This window comes from Berghia stephanieae, chromosome 5 (assembly GCF_034508935.2).
Source record: "Berghia stephanieae isolate SIO BIC M18660-M18661 chromosome 5, UCSD_Bste_1.3, whole genome shotgun sequence".
In the NCBI taxonomy this organism is placed as follows: Eukaryota; Metazoa; Mollusca; class Gastropoda; order Nudibranchia; family Aeolidiidae; genus Berghia; species Berghia stephanieae.
This window is the reverse complement of record NC_088364.1, coordinates 60,824,579-60,846,508: the sequence shown is the minus strand read 5'-3', so window position 1 is coordinate 60,846,508 and position 21,930 is coordinate 60,824,579. Positions and strand designations below refer to the sequence as shown.

Here is a 21,930-nt window from a genome sequence, read left to right as displayed (position 1 = left end):
TTAGTGGATATTGCGCTATATAAAAGCTCACTTTTAATTATTTTTTTAAATATCTTTAATCAAAAGATTTATGAATCAAAATATTTTTAATCAATAGATTTATGAATCAAGAGCTTTCTGACCAAATTGTAAATATGGTGTTTTGGCTTTGTAGGGTAAATCTTATTTAGCCACACACACACACACACACACACACACACACACACACACACACACACTGGAATCATCGGAGATAACTTTCGCTTTTATGTCCAATAATGGCCGTGATGTAGAAAGAAGGCCAAAGCAGGTTACCAGTGTGTTTGTTTGTTTGTGTGGTCGTGGTCAATGATCCGTGAAATGGAATCCTTAAGTCAATGGAATAAAATAACGGTACAAAAGAAGAGACTTTGGAGATCAAAGATTTTCTCCCCAACTCTCCGCCCCCCCCCCCCCCTTTTTTTTTTCCCCTCCCACCACCACCACCGATAATAACAATCAAATAGTCACTATTCATTCTTTTACCATCATGAAAGATTTCCCCCCGCCCCTTCCATCGTTATGACAACCAATAAATAGTTTCAATTAATTCTGGTGCTTTTATGAACAGACAGCATAAAATTGATGGAACAAAACTGTCATAATATTCTGAAAATACATGTTGTGAAAGTTTTGGCCAGAAAACTCGTCCTTCAAATTAATCAAATTATATCAATCGATTTTAATGACCCCCATCTTGTAAAAAAAAAAAAAAAAACAACAAAAAAAAAAAAAAAAAAAAAAAAAAAACAAAAAAAAAACAAACAAAAAAAGCAAAACAAAATAAAACAAAACAAAACAAAACAAAACAAAAAAAAAAAAACCAGAAAAAAAGAAACAACTCAATTCTGGAACTTTACCGCGTAGACTTCATCAAAATCCCAGGTTTGGGTTTCTGACGAGATGAGGCTTATTGTAATCCATCGATATTTGATGAACGAGTTTTCTGGTCAAAATTGTGCGGCTATGTCGTGGTCTAGTGGTATGGCACTCCCTTTCGGATCGGATGGTCCTGGGTTCTCATTGTACTGAGGTGTAAAAAAAGTACCTGGTCGTTAACGGCGTTGTTTCTGTCAAATAAATTTAGAATATCGCATAACAGGCGTCAGTCATGTCTCGTTCTACATGTTACGCGTTGCTGACGATCAGACGGACACTTTTGTGACGTGTTTTGAGCACATTTAGTGGTCATTGCCCTAGCTATATAAAAGCTCACGATTAAAGTTGTTAAAAGTATGTTTTTATTACTGTAGAATGGTTGTTAAGCTACTTTGGGAGCTTTCGATGACGAATTGCAGGTGATGAGCGGGAGGATACAATCCCTTGCACTCTAAAAAACCCCACATTGTTTCATTTTGTTCACAAATTTTTACTTCCACTCCATATAAAAAGGTTTAAGTTTTATTTTGCTTTTTAAAAACATTTTTGACTATTTATTTGGCATTTTAAAAATTTAGCCCGCACGTCAGCATATCTTTTTTTTCCTTGGGCAAAACAAATATTTAGCCCCCGTTCGCTCATTTTGGGGCGTTGCACTGCGGCTACCGCTGGAGTCGTTTTGGTTATTTCGAGAGAAATTCTAAGACACATTTCATTGGGAAGAGTTATGAAATTTTATAGGTTTTTTTCACTTTTATTATTGAATAAAATCAATTTACTGAAGAATGAATGAATGAAAAATACATCCTTTGCTCGACTTGTGAAAAGAGAAGATATTTTGGTATAACGATGATTTTTCCCTGGGCCAGACACGCCAATCGACTATTGACTATCCCAGCTTCTCTACCAAACGGTCTTCTTGATCTCATCACTTTTGAGCATTGCAGGATTTTTCCATGCGTGCTTTATGGCGCCCAGATTTATATTAGTGGGAGACACAATGCGTTTTTACGACTCATCCCAAAGGGGCCATGTGTGTGTGTGTGTGTGTGTGTGTGTCTGTGTGTGTGTTTGTGGGTGTGTGTCTCTGTGGGTGTGTGTGTGTCTGTGGGTGTGTTTGTCTGTGGGTGTGTTTGTCTGTGGGTGTGGGTGTCTGTGTGGGTGCAGTAAATGGTTGTCTTCTGGTGCACTCTTACAAAACACCTTTATGCTATTTTTAACCAAAACTTTACGTCAAATCTCCAGGAATTTAGATGACTCATAACTCACAACCGAGGTCCCGATAGCTCAGTTGGTAGAGCACTCGCTTCACGATCAAAGGGAACCGAGATCGATCTCGGCTTCATTCAGTCGATATTTTTTCCACCCTCTGTCCACCCAGCAGTGACTAGGTAGCTGGGTCTGTTAGGTCTGGCGGAAAGTACTTTGCGATAGACTAGCTTCCTATCTAAAGGGTAGCAAGCAAGTTAACCGGTGTCGTATGACGACGTCTGTTGACATAATAATATCCTGGTTTTCTTCCTCGTCGTTGGTCGATTGTTGATGTTCGGGAATCGTCCTCGTTAACTCGCTAATATCGTTGTGTTCTCTCGTGTGTTATAAATTTATAGTCTTTGATGATAATGGAATCCTGGGATGTTGGTTTATTGTTGTCACAGAATTATTTTGGGGGGTTAATTCCAGCCATGGTTGGATGGAATATTTATTTATCTAGAGTTTATTCCTTGTGAGGGAAAAACAAAAACAAAGCGTTGGGTAAGCTAGACATTTGCCTGGGAACCACGGACTGTAACGGGACTCTTACAAATGATGATGATGATGATGATGATGATGATGATGATGATGATGATGATGATGATGATGATGATGATGATGATGATGATGATGATGATGATGATGGCCAAATTTTTAAATTGTGTTTTTTCAGACTTTGGCAGTTTTATGTTAATAACCTTTCATCCTCCCCCCCCCCCCCTTTCAGTCATCACAACGTATCTAGTGACGTCATAATAACGTGTCCATCTCTTTCTCTCAATTTCTATTTCTACAGTTATCCCCCTTGCAGCAAGACACGGTGCTGAAAGGAACCTTCAACCATACGCTCAACAACCCTGTCATGCCCGCACTGGACAACCCTGGCAATGCACTGGCCAACACCAAACACGCTTTCCTCTTGGGCGTGTAATTATGATGATGGTCATGAGGAGGAGGAGGAGGAGGAGGAAGAGGAGGTGGTTGTGGTGGTGGTGGAGGAAGAGGAGGAGGAGGAGGAGGTTGATCGTGCTGAGGCAAAATAATTGTGATGATAAATGCTATTGATGAAAAAGTTAAAGATGATGACAATGATGATGATGATGATGATGATGATGATGATGATGGTGATGATAAAAAGATGATGATGATGATGGTTGTATAACCTTATAGTGACGATTACGGTCAGGTTGATGATAATGACTGACTGCAATGAGGATGATTACGATGGTGATGATGATGATGATGATGATGATGATGATGATGATGATGATGATGATGATGATGATGATGATGAAAATAATGATGATGATGATGAATGATGCTGATGATGAAGATGATGATGATGATGATGGTTGTATAAAACCTTATAGTGACGATTACGGTCAGGTTGATGATAATGACTGACTGCAATGAGGATGATTACGATAGTGATGAAGATGATTATTGTGAAGACGATCTTAACCTTGAATTGTTATATATGAATGTATTTGAGGAGGAACTGTATAGACTATAATATCTAATTATGCAATGAAAATTAGTCAAAAAATGATCGTGACTGTTACATAATTGCCCTTCGTATATCTTTTAAAAGCACAACAACATTTTTTATTATCATTCTTAATCGTCGGCTGTCTTTTTATTTTCTTTCTTCCTTTTAATAAAGAAACTAAAACGATGCATTGTTGTTAACAAAATAAATGTAAACAATCAAACAAACAAACAAACAAACAAACCAACACACAAACATACCAACAAAACAAGAAAGAATGAATTCATATTATTCTAGTCTGATTTCTTCGACATGATTTTTTGAGGTTTTCGACAATGTCGGTGAATTTGGCCGTGGAAAATATAATAGGACAATTATTATTTTAATATTTTTGCTTGACGTTAATCGATTGCGTTCAGATTAGCGTCATCAATGACGTCATTGTGCTAAATGTCGTTTTTAAAACTTTCAATTACAATTCTATTTATAGATGCAAACTTTTATGGGATTTGATGATTAATCGCGAAGTTTAGCGGCTATGTGAAATGAATAGTTCTAGGCAAGCTTCATTCTATCTGTTTTATTTATTTATTTATTCATTTATTTATTTATTTATTTATTTATTTATTTATTTATTTATCTATCTATCTATCTATTTATTTATTTATTTATCTTTTAAATCAAGGATAGTGTTATTGACATACATGTATTATTACACGGTATATTTAATGTTGTCATCACTCGTCTTGAAAGAAATGAGAATTCTTTTAGCTATTGACTTGTTTTTTTTTTTTTCTACATCTAGAATGGAAAATAAAGCTGACATCATGAATTGTTATTATTCTTACAATTGCATGTTGAGTCGTGTTGTTTCTTATGCCTTGTGATGTTCGTGAAGTTTCAGGTTTGATTAGAGATGAAATTAATTTTAACCAACCGACAAATATCGATCGATAAAAATGATTCTTATCTTATCAAAAATCTCAAACCTGAAACATCAGGACGAGTTTTCTGGCCAAAATTTTAAATATGTGTTTTTTTTTTTGTTTTTTTTTGTTTTTGTTTTTTTTACAGAGTATGCTAGAGTAGTCCCCCCTTATTTCCCGTGTCAGTGCGTAGCTATCGTTAACTTATAGATGGTATGAAGTTGACGTCACTCAGGTCTTTGGTATTGCTTTTTGCCATCCGCGTTTACGAGTAATGCTCACTGAACTGTATTAACCTGACTATAAACGTTCATGGATACACACAATTTTGTGTGTTGGTCCGTTATACTTCCGGATGGCAATGTTATGAGCTTCTTAGCCAAGCGCATACTGTCTATAGCCTGACACTGACCAAAAAATGACGTCAAAAGACAAGTCTTTGGCCACAAAAAGATAACAAATCGTGAGCTGTATTCAATAGTTCAACCAATGGAATCACTTGTTTCCTTGAGCTCTACTAACGACAACTCACCAGACGGTGCACAAACCTAAAAAATGACGTCAAACTATAATTCCTAGAGGGTTCTAGCGTAGCCATCGTTAACTTATTGCCTGACAATGACCAAAAAAAAAAATGACGTCAAAATGCCAGTCTTTGGCCACAAGAGAAAACAAATCGTGAGTTGTATTCAATAGTTCAACCAATTGGACCACTTGTTTCCATGAGCACTACTAATAACTCACTAAGCGGTGGAAAAACCAAATAATGACGTCAAAATGCCAGTCTTTTTGGGTTTCAGTGTCAGGCTATAAATAACGATGGCTACGGTTCTAGTGTCAGAATATATAAGTTAACGATGGCTACACTACGGTCAGTGATTCAAAGTTACGTCCAAGAATTGATAAACAAAGCCATAATATCGCAGTCAGGATTATCTTGATATACTGTGCCCTACTATGAAATAACACATTTTAAAGGTTTGGCCAGAAAACTCATCCTTCAAATGATCGATCAAAATGACCCTAATCTAGTCAAAAAACTCTCAAAACTGGGACTTCCTTAAAAGTCACTTCATTGAAGTCCCAGGTTATAGAGCTTTTAATCGATGATAAGGACGAGTTTTCAGGCCAAAATTTTTAATTATTTACTTTTTCTTTTCTTCTCTTACTGAGTAACGGACGGCAAATGGGGTCTACAAGAGAAGCCAATGAATAATTAGGACAGACAAACTGTATTACGGGGTAGGTTTGGCTTATTGTATAAACCCAGTAATAGACCAGTTTACTGGAAGGGCCATGTGTTTCTATAACCCCCCCCCCCCCCCCAAACCCCACCCTTAACATATATATAATATTATTGTTATCTGCTCCACCCATCTAAATTGTTACGTACCTTGGACGATACGAACTACTGTCGCAATGCGTCTAGGTAAAATACTCACAATATCCTCCAGCCGGATATATTATAAAACGTACCAACACAGAAAACCATGTGTAATCTCGAACGTTTATAGATATAATGAAATTGACATCACTCAGGTCTTTGTTTTTGGTTTTTGCCATCTGCGTTTATGAGTAATTCTCACTAAACCGTATTAAACTGACTATGCACGTTCAAGGTTACACACAGTCTTGTGTGTTGGTCAGTTATACTTCCGGATGGCAATGTTATGAGTTTCTTAGCCAAGTGCATACTATCTGTAGATTTTAAACATAAATTGACTTCACTCCGGTCTTTGTTATTGTTTTTTTTTTGCCATCCACGTTTGTGAGTAATTGTATTAACCAGACTATAAAGGTTCATGGTTACAAATAGTTTTGTGTGTTGGTCCGTTATATTTCCGGATGGCAATGTTGTGATATTCTTAGCCAAGCGCACACTATCTATAAACATTGATCTGAGCGGGTGAAAAGGATAATATGATTCGTGGAAAGCCAAGGCGAGGATACCCTATCTTATGATGTCGTGGCGGAAGGCCATAATTTTTAAAATAATTATTCTAGCGAATAAATAAATTAATAATAATGGAGATTCGATAGAATCGATGATTCTAGTTCTTTTTCATCGTTTTTACTTCTTCGAGCTTCAAGCAATGGCATAATTTGTATTCTAGCAAACATCATCAATATCACCACGACCAACACCACATACACCACAATTGTCAACAGCGACATTACCACTAACACCATCGCTACCACCAACTCTACAAATAACACCACAACCACCACCACCACCAACAACAACAACAACATACACCACCCGTCAACAGCGACATTACCACTAACACCATCGCTACCACCAACTCTACAAATAACACCACAACCACCACCACCACCAACAACAACAACAACAAATACACCACCACCGTTAACAGCAACATTACCACTTACACCATCACTACCACCAACTCTACAATAATACCACAACCACCACCACCACCAACAACAACAACAACATACACCACCCGTCAACAGCAGCATTACCACTAACACCATCACTACCATCAACTCTACAAATAACACGACCACTACCACCATCATCAACAACAACACATAAGTCACCATCATCAACAGCCACAACAACAACAACACCACATACACCACCATCATCACCAACAACATTACCACCAACACTCAGCTCAGGCGGCTGCAGACGATCCAAAATAATACAAAATCAAAAAAATATAATATACGACTCTTTCATCTCTTTGTAATTATTAAACGAGTTATTTTTTATCGTGCCCAATAACACAACGAACTATTATATAACTAAATAAATCTAATGTGTATCTTTCTTTTCTGCTTGAATGACAATTTGACCCAAAATTTAAAAACCTTGGATTTGTATTCATGCGTACCAAAAGATTATTTTTAATTACCAATCAGCTTTCTTTTACACCTAATTTCACACCAATAAAATGTGCGAAAATATTCTGCAATCGTTGAATTAATTCTTTTATTCCACGCCTTCAAAGCATTATTCAACGAATACGTATTTACTAAGAAATGATGGGGTTTTCCAATGAGAGGGCTGGAATAATGCTATTTATTTTTACAAATTGATATGCGAGTAACTTGCAATTATTTTTGAATTAAAGGTAACTCTGGCACCCGTTGATTCAAATGATTCTTTATAAAATCTGCTAGGACATAATGATCGGTCATTTGATGTTGGGAATTGCTATCTGGTTGACCATGTTGCCAGATTAACTTGCGCGCACCTACAGACAGATTTTATTACCGGACCTATTTTGATCGTTGATAGCTCAAAAGATTAGTCTCGATCTATGTTCATGTCCACGACATACATAGTTGTATAATAATTAAGATAGGTGAGTTCCTGATCGTAATAGCCTTTGATTCTCCTCAAATATTGCAGGTTCCCATCTAATATAATAATTAACTTTAAGTTTTTGATTCTCGTAATATTTTAAACTCCTATGTGGTCTAGTGGTATGACACTCGCTTTCGGATCGGAAGGTCCTGGGTTCGAGCCTCGCTCGGCGCATAGTTGAGTCCTTGGAAAAGACTCTTTACTCACATTCTCTCACCGTACTCAGGTGTAAAATGAGTACCTGGCCGTTAACAGCGTTGTCTTTGTCCGAAAAATTGTAATATCGCCTAACATGCGTCATGTCTCGTCCAACATGTTAAATGTTGCTGTTGACCAGGGACCCCTTGTAAAGCGCATTGAGCACGGTAAGTTGATATTGCGCTATATAAATGCTCAATTAATATGCTCAATTAAACTCCATTTCCTGCATCAAGATCATGGCGGAATTAATACCATAATATTAATGCCAAACTCTGTTTTTTTTAATTGAAAAAAACTATTTAAAAAATGAATTAATCGAGCTTGTATAAGGTGCAATATCCACTAAATGTGCCCAAAGCGCTTTACAAGGGGTCCCTGGCCAACAGCAACATTTAACATGTAGGACGGGACATGACGCCTGTTAGGCGATATTACAATGTTTTTTCGGACAGAGACAACGCTGTTAGTGGCCAGGTACTCATTTTACACCTGAGTACGGTGAGAGAATGTGAGTAAAGAGTATTCTTCAAGGACTCAACTATGCGCGGATCGAGGCTCGAACCCAGGACCTTCCGATACGAAAGCGAGTGTCATACCACTAGACAACATCGCCGCACGAAACTTTGGCCAGAAAACTGTCCTTCAAAGATCGATCTAAAAATCTAACTATAATGACCTTCATCAAGTCACAAACTCTAAAACCTGGGACTTCAGTAAAGGTTCAATGACGTCCCAGGTTTGAAAGCTTTTGACAAAATGAGGGTCACTTTAATCCACTGACATTTGAATGTCCAGTTTTCTAGCCAAAATTTGTAGAATAAAAAGTGGGTTCTTTTTTTCTCAGAGAACCCATACCAGTGGCAGTGGCTATACTACCGTACTCTTGAAAACCCCATTTTTAAAAATTTGGCCAGAAAACTCGTCCTTCAAATATCGATCAATTTAAATGACCCTCATCTTATAAAAAAACACACTCTTTTTTCTTAGTTCCCAGGTTTGATTGTTTTTGCCAAGATGAGGGTCATTTAAATCGATTGATATTTGAAGGACGAGTTTTCTGGCCAAATTTTTAAATATGGGTTATTCCAGAGTACGGCATTATAGTGGTGTTGTTACCATTATAGTGGCTATAGATAGTATGCAGATGACGTCACTCAGGCCTTTGTTATTGTTTTTGCCATCCGCGTTTGTGAGTTGTTCTCACTAAACTGTATTAACCAGACTATAAAAGTTCATGGTTACACAGAGTTTGTGTGTTGGTCCGTTATACTTCCGGATGGCAATGTTGTGAACTCCTTGGCCAAGCGCATTCTATCTATTGAGGCTAATAGATAAAATCCTCGTGAATTCATATCTACTCGATAATAGGGTGACTTGTATGACGTGGCTTAGCCTTATCAGCATTGCCCCGTGTTCTAAGTCTTTATTCTGTGATTTCCACTAAGCTAATAAGTGTGCAGCGCCGGCGATAATCTGTGTTTGCTGAGGTTTCAATCTATTATGACTTGTTGTTCCGCGGGGAAGATATTCGTAATGGTAGCTAGCGGTCAGTAAGTTTGGCTCAACTCCAAACAAAACAAGCTAAAATTAATATATAATTTGGCCAGAAATTGTTTACGCTCCAACATGTTACAAACATTATAAAGCTAAGTAAAGCGCTTTGAGCACGTTTAGTGGATATTGCACTATATAAATGCTCTAATTAAAAAAAAAATTATTGATTTGTTTTGGGTTTTTTTCTGGCCAAAATAATATAATAATATAAATAATGTTTTTGGCCAAAATTGGTGGCAATGAATGGGTTGTCCATGTTTGATGAGTGGAGATAGTGTGCCGTTACTCTGTGTGGTTTTTGGCTCTAAGTCTTACTTGGCTTCTCGAATTCTTCAATCGGTAGGCAGTAGGGGATATCATACGGCTATGTGGTCTAGTGGTATCACACTCGCTTTCGGGTCAGAAGGTCCTGGGTCGAGCCTCACTCGGCGCATAGTTAAGTCCTTGGAGAAGGCTCTTTACTCACATTCTCTCACCGTACTTAGGTGTAAAATGAGCACCTGGCCATTAACAGCGTTGTCACTGTCAGAAAAAAATGGTATAATATCGCCTAACAGACATCATGTCCCGTCCTACATGTTAAATGTTGCTGTTGACCAGTGACCCCTTGTAAAGCGCATTGAGCACATTTAGTGGACATTGCGCTATATATAAAAGCTCGATTATAAAGCTTAATTATACGGACTGTGTTACTTGGATAGAAAATAGTATCAAGTGACCCGTCTCTTCAGTCTGGTGTTATGTTCGTAGAGCATTAAAATAAAAAATAACTTAAGCATTGACATAACGCAATATCAACTAAACGTGTTCAAAGCGCTTTACACTAATAAATACTCTTTGCAATCGTCTATAGTCCTATCTAAAGGATAGGAAGCATTGTCTAATTTATTTTACCTAGATAACGTCTTCATTGTCCTGAATGATTGTTTTGTTTGATTGTTTGTTTGTTTGTTTGTTTGTTTGTTTGTTTGTTATTGATTGATTGATTTATTTTTTTTATTTGTCGTGGAATCGAAAACAAGTAGTTAAATTATCCGTCCTATGCGATAGAAGTTATTTTGCATTTTATTTTTTTTCCCCCCCCCCCCCCACATGTATTTGTGCATTGTTATGCTGATGAAGGGTTTGTACCCGATACATCCATTGTCTGTATTATTCCCATAGGAAGCCCCTCCATTTTCACTCTTTCGTTAGTATTAGTGCGGACAAGGGAGCTCCACTGACTTCACCCATACTGAAATGTTTTTATTTTTGATAAACAAAATTGAATATTAAAAAATTGTAATATCGCCTAAAAGGCGTCATGTACCGTCCTACATGTTAAATGTTGCTGTTGACCAGGGACTCCTTGTTAATCGCTTTGAGTACGTTTAGTGGATATTGCGCTATATAAAAGCTAAAATTAATTAAATGTTCATTTAATTTTTAATTTAGTGTTACAATATACGATTCTTACCTTTTTGGAATTCCGGACGTGTTCCCAATCGCTGCACGAGCTTGCAAGTTGACATTGGGAACAAAGTTCGAATTCCAAAACACAAGAGTGTAAGAATCGTATATTGTGACACTAAATTAAAAATTAAATTAACATTTAATTAATTTGAGATTTTATATAGCGCAATATCCACTAAAAGTACTCAAAGCGATTAACAAGGGGTCCCTGGTCAACAGCAACATTTAACATGTAGGACGGTACATGACGCCTTTTAGGCGATATTACAATTTTGTAATATTCAATTTTGTGTATCAAAAATAAATAATTTGGATAAGAAATAACAGTATCGTTTATTCTACCCCTCAGTCGATTCGGTTTTCGTTATATCATTTGAATAAAAGACATGTATAAAAGCACTTTAATGATACTTCTTTTTAAAGAATATAATATTTCTTTGGTGAAATTTACGCTTTATAATCTGACGTCATAATTATTTTTTGTTGTTGTCAATTTGAAATCAGTACGCGTTACTATTTATTGGGGTTGCTGTTCCGTATCGTGGGCGTAAAATTTGCATTCACTTTGCCTGTGGAATGAGATAAGGCAATAAGCATGTCATCCTATTGACAAAGCCATATTGGTTATCGGTGGTTGCATCGGCTTCCTGGCGTACTCAGGAAAAACACATATTTTAAAATTTGGCCAGAAAACTCTTCCTTCAAATATCGATCGATTTAAATGACCCTCATCTTGGCAAAACTCTCAAACCTGGGACTTCTATTAAGTCCCAGGTTTGAGAGTTTTTGCCAAGATGAGGGTTATTTAAATCGATCGATATTTGAAGGAAGAGTTTTCTGGCCAAATTTTAAAATATAGGTTTTTCCAGAGTACGACAGACGGATGTGAATCGAAAAGTTAATGGTCACCATCGATGCCAGTGTGGACATAGTGTCATCACGGGAACAGCCAAAGTAAATAACTCTGCCGTGCTCTGGTTAAACACACCTTTTTTCAAATTTGGCCAGAAAACTTTTTGTTAAATATAGGGTATCTTGTTGACTAAGATCGCAACAAATCTTGCCAAAAAGTCTCAAACCAAATAGAGAGAGAGAGAGAGAGAGAGAGAGAGAGAGAGAGAGAGAGAGAGAGAGAGAGAGAGACAGAGAGAGAGAGAGAGAGAGAGAGAGGGGGGGGGGGGGGGGGTGGAGATTAATTTCATCGATCGATAAATTTTGGCGTAAATGTTTTCTGGTCAAAAAGAAAGGGATAAAAACAAGTGTTTTGTCATTGTATGGCCAAATTGTACCTAGTCCAGTTGATGGGATTATGTTAATGACTGCTGGGTATCTTGTGTTTGGTGATGTCACGAGAGTATCGAACGGATTGGGTATCCGGTTATCCAGTTATCCGATTATTTGGATAACGGGTTGATAACGACAGAGATAACGGTGAAAATGGATTAGATGTTGATATTGGTGAAAGTGAGTAGCCGAGTATGGGGACGAAGTGGCCGAGTGATTAAGGTGATTGCACTGCGATCCGAAAGGACCCTGGTTCGAGCCCCTCTTCAGCCACTTTCAGTTTTTTTTTCCTCCTGGAGCAAGATTATTAACCCCAATTTGCTCACTTGGACCACATGTTTGACATTAGACATCCTGTTTGATGGATTACCTATATTCCTTCGTGGAATGCCTAGGCGACGGGATCTTATGGTGCCGTTGCGAAAGGGCGTAAAGAAGTTGCCGTTGTGTGAGATGATGTGTGCCTGTCAGGAGCAAGAGCTAGGGACGCTTTAATCCATGCATACATTATATATCTGGCGGAAAGTACTTTGCAATAGACTACATATATATATATATATATATATATATATATTATATATTATATAGAGAGAGAGAGAGAGAGAGAGAGAGAGGAGAGGAGAGAGAGAGAGAGAGAGAGAGGGGAGAGGGTGAGAGAGAGAGAGGGCGGGAGAAAGATGGGAGGAGAGGGAGGGAGAGAGAAAGAGAGAGGGAGAGGGATAGATAGAGATGAATCGATAGAGATAGAGAGAAAGAGATAGATAGATAGAGTGACACACACACAGACACACACAAACAAACACACACACACACACACACCCAGAGAGAGAGAGAGAGAGAGAGAGAGAGATAGAGAGAACGATTAGCACCTCCGCCCATTTCTATCAGTTCATCACCATTAATTCACAGTTACCCACAATTGACTCAACCCTTGTCATCAAAACCAGTTATCGAGTGCGTTATCCGATTATTGTAAGTATTCATAGGCGGGTATGTGTTTTTTTTCTCTATAAAATATAAGAAGTTGTCGACACTCAGCTCTCCATTAAAAGCTCACGTTGCGATTTTTTTTTCTTTTTAAAACACATTTTATAGATTTTGGCCAAAAAATCTTCCTCCAACTATCAATCGGTTTTACTCCCTCTCATCATATCAAAAACGCTCAAATCTGGGAATTCCTTGAAGTCCCGGGATAGCGAGTATTTGACATAACCAGACCTGCCTTGTACTACGGTAAATCCATAGAAATGCGAATTTTTGGCTCCAGCTACAGAACTGCATTCTCCTCTTTGACGGAATAGATCTTGTTGAAAAGGAACGTTTAGTTCCTCGGGACCTTATTGAGAATATGGGAGCATTTTGGATCATGCTGAGAGCAAGTTGTTTATTTCTAAAGCTATTTAAAGTGGATTTTTCTTATTTTCCCTTGGAAACGACGACTATTTGATATATCAAGTAGGCAGCGAATGTTGTTCTGTTGCTGGAGCCAAATATTCGTATTTCTACTACTTTTTCGTCGCACTAGAAATGTCTGATCTACAGTAAAATGTTAAATACATAATAATATCATTTGAGATGGAAGTACCCCGTACTGAGTCACAAACGAGAGCCTGTTCTCTTTGAATTCTATAATCTCACAGCACCATCATTATGCATGTATTTTTGTTTGAGATTTATTCCACCTTTCTTCAAATGCACTGAGACAACATGGATGATTCCTATTAACATCAGACATCCAGTTTGATGGATTATGCGAGTATTTGACATAACCAGACCTGCCTTGTACTACGGTAAATCCATAGAAATGCGAATTTTTGGCTCCAGCTACAGAACTGCATTCTCCTCTTTGACGGAATAGATCTTGTTGAAAAGGAACGTTTAGTTCCTCGGAACCTTATTGAGAATATGGGAGCATTTGTGGATCATGCTGAGAGCAAGTTGTTTATTTCTAAAGCTATTTAAAGTGGATTTTTCTTATTTTCCCTTGGAAACGACGACTATTTGATATATCAAGTAGGCAGCGAATGTTGTTCTGTTGCTGGAGCCAAATATTCGTATTTCTACTACTTTTTCGTCGCACTAGAAATGTCTGATCTACAGTAAAATGTTAAATACATAATAATATCATTTGAGATGGAAGTACCCCGTACTGAGTCACAAACGAGAGCCTGTTCTCTTTGAATTCTATAATCTCACAGCACCATCATTATGCATGTATTTTTGTTTGAGATTTATTCCACCTTTCTTCAAATGCACTGAGACAATATGGATGATTCCTATTAACATCAGACATCCAGTTTGATGGATTATCTATATTCCTTCATGGAATACCTAGGCGACGGATCTTATGGTGTCGTGGCGGAAATGGCGGAACTTTATTTCTTTCTTTAAATGAGATAATCGGAACCAAAGAGTTCCAAAGCCTCATTCGATCCCCAGTCGAGGTCGACTGATTTTTTGGGATGGTTTTTTTTTTCTTATAATTTTCATTCTTGCTTTGTATGGCACCTTTCATACGCATTTGTTCAGATCTTTATCTTACACCAGTGCCTGCTCCTTAATTTCTTAATGTCTGCATTTGAAGTGGAGTTCGAAGCCGAGTTTTCTAGAATACTCATAGCAATAAGCACTACCCAATTCAATGCCCCGCCGTCTTCAGAAGAATAGCTTTCTCTCTTCTCCTCCTCATCTTCCATTATTTTTTTTCCGACCCCCTCCTCCCCCCTTCCTTCTTCCACTCCCCCCCCCCCCTTACCCCCACCCCAATCAATGAATAAAGAAGCTTTTTAATGAACACAGCAGGTTCCACCTGTACACTTCGATCGCAGATGACGTCATATTGTCGTCTGCCTTGGATGGGAACGAATACGTGGGAACCGTCACATCGGGAAAATATTTTCCTCAAATTCCAGTCTATCGGGGACGATGTTTTCAGGCATTCTGTGTGATCTTTGAACTCAAACTAATGACCATGCTTGTTTCTTTCTCGGATACACCGTTTATTCTTTTTTTTTTAATTTCTATTTGATTGCGGCCATGTGGTCTAGTGATATGACACTCGCCTTCGGACTCCGCTCTGAGCAGCACATAGTTGAGTCCTTGAAAAAGTCATTTTCTCATATTTCCTCACCGTCTTTAGGTGTAAAATGAGTACCTGGCCGGTCACAACGTTGTCTCTTCTCGACCCCCTCCCCCCTGTAATATCGCCTAAAAGGAGTCATGTCTTGCTCTACACATTAAGTGTTGCTGTTAGCTAAGGTCCCCTTGTAAAGGGCTTTGAGTGCGTTTTGTGGGTATTGCGCTATATAAATACTCCTACTTCTGTGTTTTTCTTTTCGTCTTTTTTTTCTTTCATTTTATTTTTAAAATCTCTCTGGATATAAACTGTTACTGTTTTTGTCTCAAGCTAAAGAAGGGTGACTCCGAAATATGTGGCTCAGCGTGGCTCAGCGTACGGTCTTTGGTTCGTATCCGAAATGTACCGAGTTCGATCACCCGCTGCTGCACTATGTGGCCTTGAGCAAGTCATCTCGCCCTAACTCACTTTGCGGCGCTGCTCTGCGGCTAACGCCTGGGCTATTCCACAAAAATTTCCCCATGGGGATGAATAAAGGGAATTTTAATTTATTTATTTTATTTTTTTTTTACGTTTCAAGTTTGCATTTTTTTTTCTCATAAAAAAAAGAAGCTGTTGTTATTCATTTTTTTACATATTCTCCTTTTCATAATTGAGTGATATGTGGTTTGCCAAATAGTTTCTCTTCACTTGAGTTACTTTAAAGTGTTCACACCTTCCATCTTTCCTCTCTTTACAAAATCCCCTCGTTGAGATCCGATGCGATGCCAAATGCTTGAAAAAAGAATTTCTGCTTGGAGTGAAATTTGATATTATGCGCTTAAGTAAGATACTCACTTTTTCTACTTGCAGATCAATCGTGTCAATACACAAAATTATTTGTATTGTGAAACGTTTATAGTCCGAAATATATATATATATATATATATATATATATATATATATATATATATATATATATATATATAGAGCGAGGGGAGAGAGAGAGAGAGAGCGAGAGAGAGAGAGAGAGGGAGAGAGTGAGGGAGAGAGTGGGAGAGGATGAGGGAGAGAGAGTGAGGGAGAGATAGAGAGAGAGTGAAAGAGAGAGTGAGGGAGAAAGAGAGAGAGGGTGAGAGAGAGAGTGAGAAAGGGTGAGTGAGTGAGAGAGAAAGAGAGATAGAAATAGAGAGATAATTTATTACCGTGAGAAATAATCACCCAGTTGGCCATCTCAAAACAATAGCAAACAGTCGGCTGTTTGTGCCTTCATCTTCATTCATTTAAAACATAGATTACTCACCTGTTCAAAACACAAAAGAGCTGTGACTACTCACTATATAAAACTGATCTTTTTATTTTTTTATTCTCAGCCACATTGAAATCTTTGACCTCAGAACAATGTGATCATTTTACCCCAGTCCTTAAAATCTATTCTGAAGGATTGAAGAAAAAACAACAAAACTGTTCCATTATGGTAATGCCATTTATATATTTAGAAAATTTTCAAGGTTTTTCCCCAAATTCAAGAATAATTGAGTGATTTGTTTTTGTTTTTTCTTTCTTTCTTTTTTTTTTTTTTTTGTTTTGTTTTGTTTGCCAAGGGATTTATTTTCTGGTGAGTAAGTTTTTTCATCTATCCACTTCCCTGCTTTCCCTTATTACAAAAGTGCCTTGTTAAAATGTGGCTCAAGATAGACATAGAGTTTGAAACCACTTTTGTTTATGAGTGGTGGATAGCTCATACGGCAGAGTTACGCTTTCCCCGGCGGCCAGGCGGAGTTGTCGTACCAGTAAGGTCGTGGGTTCGAGCCCCCATCGCCGCCGCGATATTTTTAAATTCTCTATTGTCTTCTGGCACTTTCCTAATCACTTCATACATTGTTATTATCCTGTTAAAATCGTATGCAATCCCAAAAGACAAACGATAATATAATGATAAGGGGAAGCATAAGTCTTGACGTCACACCTTCTTCTCTTCCGGTTCAAAACTCATTGGAAGTGTTTATACAGTTCTCCTACGGAGGACAAAGAATGAATCGGTTACATAACATTGAGACGTAAGGTGACATAACTATTTTAGTAGCAGGATGTATTGGCAGATTTTTATATGACAATGGGGCGTATAAGAGTGAGGATGGATGCCCTTTATTGAAAACCAGCATTTATTTAGGATAGAAATTAAGATGCCATCTCTCTGAAACCAGAAGATCAGTTACATGAGGTATGTATGCATCAAGTCCTATCGAAAGACTTATTTCACACTTCCATGGAAATTGGAACCAGTATTTTGCAATGAGACATTATTCCGTATTCATTACTTCTTTGTTTTAAAGTCGGGTTTTAAAAAATTATTTTATAACAAACCCTGCCTTGACAGTATTGTTGTTAGAATGTTTTCCCTGCCCCTACACTGGTCTATCTACCATTACTTTTTGTTGGTTTTTTTTTTTCTTTTTTTTTTTTCATTTTTAAGAGACAAAAAAAAATTATCCTGAGTGAGGAACACCCTTCCCCCTGTTCGAACCCCAAACACCCTTCCCCCTGTTCGAACCCCAAACACCCTTCCCCCTGTTCGAACCCCAAAAACCCACTGTTTCTTGAACATTTTAAAAATACAATACCTTTCTGGCTTTTGAATTTCCAAAACACCAACTTTTTTTTTAGATTTCCCAAATAAGCAAAGTTTCTGGGGGTTTCCATTTAAACGGACCGAAATCTCAACACGAATACTCCTCTTCCATCATGTGACATTGTCATTACCGCTCTTCATATTGTTCTATCATCCTTTGTTCTATTTCCTAACTCCACCTAACCTCGATAATTTTGTGTTTGTTCCATGTTTCAAAGGAACTCCTGACTCAAGTACCCCTGGCTGAATGATTGGCTTTCCGCACACACACACACACACACACACACACACACACACACACACACACTCAATCAGCCTGTAGAAGAAGCTCTCAAGTGTCTGGTGTAATCATACTTCATATTGCGTGTCGCGTGTCGTCCTTCGTCTTGACACACCTGCCCCTACCCCCTACCGATTTTTACAAATTTTATCATTCGAAAATGGATAAATATCCACACATTTAAAAAAAAATCTTTTGTTTTGATTTATTTTGTTTGTTTGTTTGTTTGTTTGTTTGTTTGTTTGTTTGTTTGTTATTTTTTGGTCAAACGTTTGTTTACTCAACAGTCGTGACGTCACTTCCTTCGTAATGACGCACAGTAACTTAGCAAGCTCGTTGTGTTATTTGGGCAGGATAAGAATAACTTGTTTATTAAATACAAAGAGGTGAAAGAATCTTATTATATTCTTACTTAACAACAACGTATGTGGTCGAGAAGTTTAGTCATGAGTCTGGTGATTCACAATGTCATGTTTGATGGGGTCACAAAGACTTTCTAGTATCTCGTCCAGAGGGTTCCTCGTTACTCAATACTCAAGAGTTATTTAATCTCGTGCACAATAACACAACGGGCTTGAGAGTACGTGTTATTGCACGATAAAAATATAACGAGTTTAATCAATACCAAAATAATAATAATAATAATAATAATAATAATAATAATAATAATAATAATAATAATAATAATAATAATAATAATAATAATAATAATAATAATAATAATAATAATAATAATAATAATTATTATTATTATTATAATGAAATATCGTAACAAAATAGTATGGTAATAGTAGTACTTCTATTCACCATAATTTGTATCTTTTTTCTTTTGCTTGAATGACAATTTGACCCAAAAAATAAAAAAGTTGGATTTGTATTCATGCGCACCAAAAGATTATTTTTAATTACTAATCAGCTGTATTCTACACCTTATTTCACACAATAAAATGTGCACAAATATTCTACAATCGTTGAATAATTTTTTTTATTCAACGCGTTCAAAACATTATTCAAGTTTTACGTATTTAATAAGAAATGATAGGATTTTCCAGTGAGAGGGTGGAAAATTTTCTGTTCTTTATCTAAGTGTGTTCTATTAATAATGGATAAAATCAACTTTTCTTAAAGTCAACCAATCTATCTGTACCTTATATCATTTATATATCATTTTGAAAGATTGTTCTTTGGAGGTCTTCATCGCTATCTATTTCAGCTCAATTGACGTTTGTGTGACAAGGTAAGGCATTTACGAATCGTATCCTCCCCGGAAAATAACGTTCATATTTCACCATAATAAATCCAATGAAATTTCATTGATTAATTTGGCGGCCGCCCAGGTGCATATCGTGTGGATATCGTGTGGATATCATGTGGATATCGTTTGGATATCATGTGGATATCGTGTGGATACCATGTGTATCTGATGTATCTCATTTATTATTCCTTCATAATTTTATACCGCACGTGTGGGCATTTAACTCTTCAAAAACCAGGAAATGAAATTTCGATAACAGGATTATGCATGAAATGAATATCTAAAACAGATGTTCAAAAATCAATAAATACAAAACACGGGCTTTTTCGGGCTTAAAACCCTTCTTCTGTCCATACCAATATTTTTTTTTTAATTTAAAGATTAGATAGTATATTATAAAATTAGATCCAAATAAAAGGGAGAGAACTTGGTTTAAAAGAATTTAGCGCCCGAAACGTTGATTGGACTGAGAACGATCAGGTGACCGTCTCAGTGCAGCGCCGCAAATTGAGCCAGGGCGAGGTGACTTGCTCAAGCAAGGCCACACAGCGCAGGTACGAAGCAAAGACCGTACCGCTGAGCCACGCTTCCCCAAATGAATAATTTTCTACGTGGTTATTACGTATTTATTAATGTTTTTATATACAATATTATGATATATTTTTGGTTATTTGCTGAAGAAGGGTTTTGAGGATGAAACGTCATGGGTTTGGTTTCTTGTTCCTTTTAAAACCTCTCATATTCAATTTTGTTTATTAATTTTTACAGTCCACAGCTTCTAGCGGCTATGTGGTCTAGTGGTATGACACTCTTTCGGATCGGAAGTGCTGGGTTCGAGCCTCGCGCTCGGCGCATAGTTGAGTCCTTGGAAAAGGCTCTTTCCTCATATTTTCTCACCGTACTCAGGTGTAAAATGAGTACCTGACCGTTAACAGCGTTGTCTTTGTCCGAAGTATTGTAATATCGCCTAACAGGCGTCATGTCCCGTCCTACATGTTAAATGTTGCTGTTGACCAGGGACCCCTTGTAAAGCGCTTTGAGCACATTTCAGTGGATATTGCGCTCAATTTCTTTTTTTTTTTACACTCTTAATTTTTTAAAAATAAATTATGCCATTCCGCCATGACATTCATAATAAGATACCGTCGCCTAGGTATTCCATGAAGGAATAAAGATATTCATCAAACAAGATGTCTGATGTCAACAGGAATGACCCATGTTGTCCAAGTGAACAAATTGTATGTGTGTGTGTGTGGGGGGGGGGGGGGTAATCTTGCCCAAGGAAAAAACAGTGCAATGCCTTAACCAATCAGCTTTTTCGCCCCCGTACTGTCATAAGGATTTATAAAAAAAAAAGGTTATTTATTCTTGCTTCTGTTTGATAAGCTATTTGTGCACGACTGTTTACAAACAACAAAGAAAGGGAGTTAAGCAGCTGCAGGCCTGCCAACTACTATGAAAAATTCGTAAAAATACGGATTTTTGGCTTCAACAGCAGAAATACATAATAGATTTTTTGATTAAATACAACGTGTGAGAAAGAAAACTTTGGTGCCACAGCATCTATTCAGAGTTTTGAAGGCATATTTAATACTGTTAAGGGTAAAAAATTAATTTGTAAAGGTAATTATAGTGACTTCTATTTCTTCCCTCGGAAAACTACGAAATTTTAAATTTTCAAGTAAATTTTTTTAATTTAAAAAATGAGCTTTTATACATCGCAATATCCACTAAAAGTGCTCAAAGAGCTTTACAAGGGGCCCTTAGCCAACAGCAACACTTAACATGTAGGACGCCTGTGTTGAGCGATAATACAATTTTTTCGGACAGAGACAACGCTGTTAACGGCCAGGTAGACTCATTTTACACCTGATTACTGTGAGAGAATGTGAGAAAAGAGTCTTTTCCAAGGACTCAGCTATGCGCCGAGCGCGAGGCTCGAACCCAGGACCTTCCGATCCGAAAGAGTGCCATACCACTAGACCACATAGCCGCTAGAAGCTGTGCACTATACTGTGCACCGAGCGAGGCTCAAACCCAGGACCTTTCGATCCGAAAGCGAGTGTCATACCAGTAGACCACATTATAGCCGCATAAATTGGCAGGTCTGCTGTTGTCGTATTGATTAATCCAGACCTGTTATCGAGCTTTTAGCTTCAAGAAATCCTTCTCGTCGTATTTATAAATATAAATAACTGCTATTAAAATGATTACAGATTTATTTACTGAGGAGATGAAGTGATGTTTTGTTGTCAAATTGATTGCCGATGTGATTCTTTGTGCTTGGAGATGCTTTAATAAATGTGATGTGTGTTAC

General features: G+C 37.4%; 2 protein-coding genes across 2 annotated transcripts in view; both read left to right on the top strand.

The window, feature by feature from the left end:
• LOC144973986 (sperm-tail PG-rich repeat-containing protein 2-like) overlaps positions 1-3,455 on the top strand; it is a 196,465-nt gene extending 193,010 nt beyond the window's left edge. Inside the window, exon 14 of the mRNA XM_078916873.1 lies at positions 2,948-3,455. Coding sequence (XP_078772999.1) covers positions 2,948-3,082 — 135 coding nt within the window. The 3' untranslated portion in view covers positions 3,083-3,455. The remainder of the gene's footprint in view (positions 1-2,947) is intronic.
• Positions 1-21,930, top strand: part of LOC144973357 (uncharacterized) — a 439,718-nt gene that overhangs the window by 375,952 nt on the left and 41,836 nt on the right. The window lies entirely within an intron of this gene.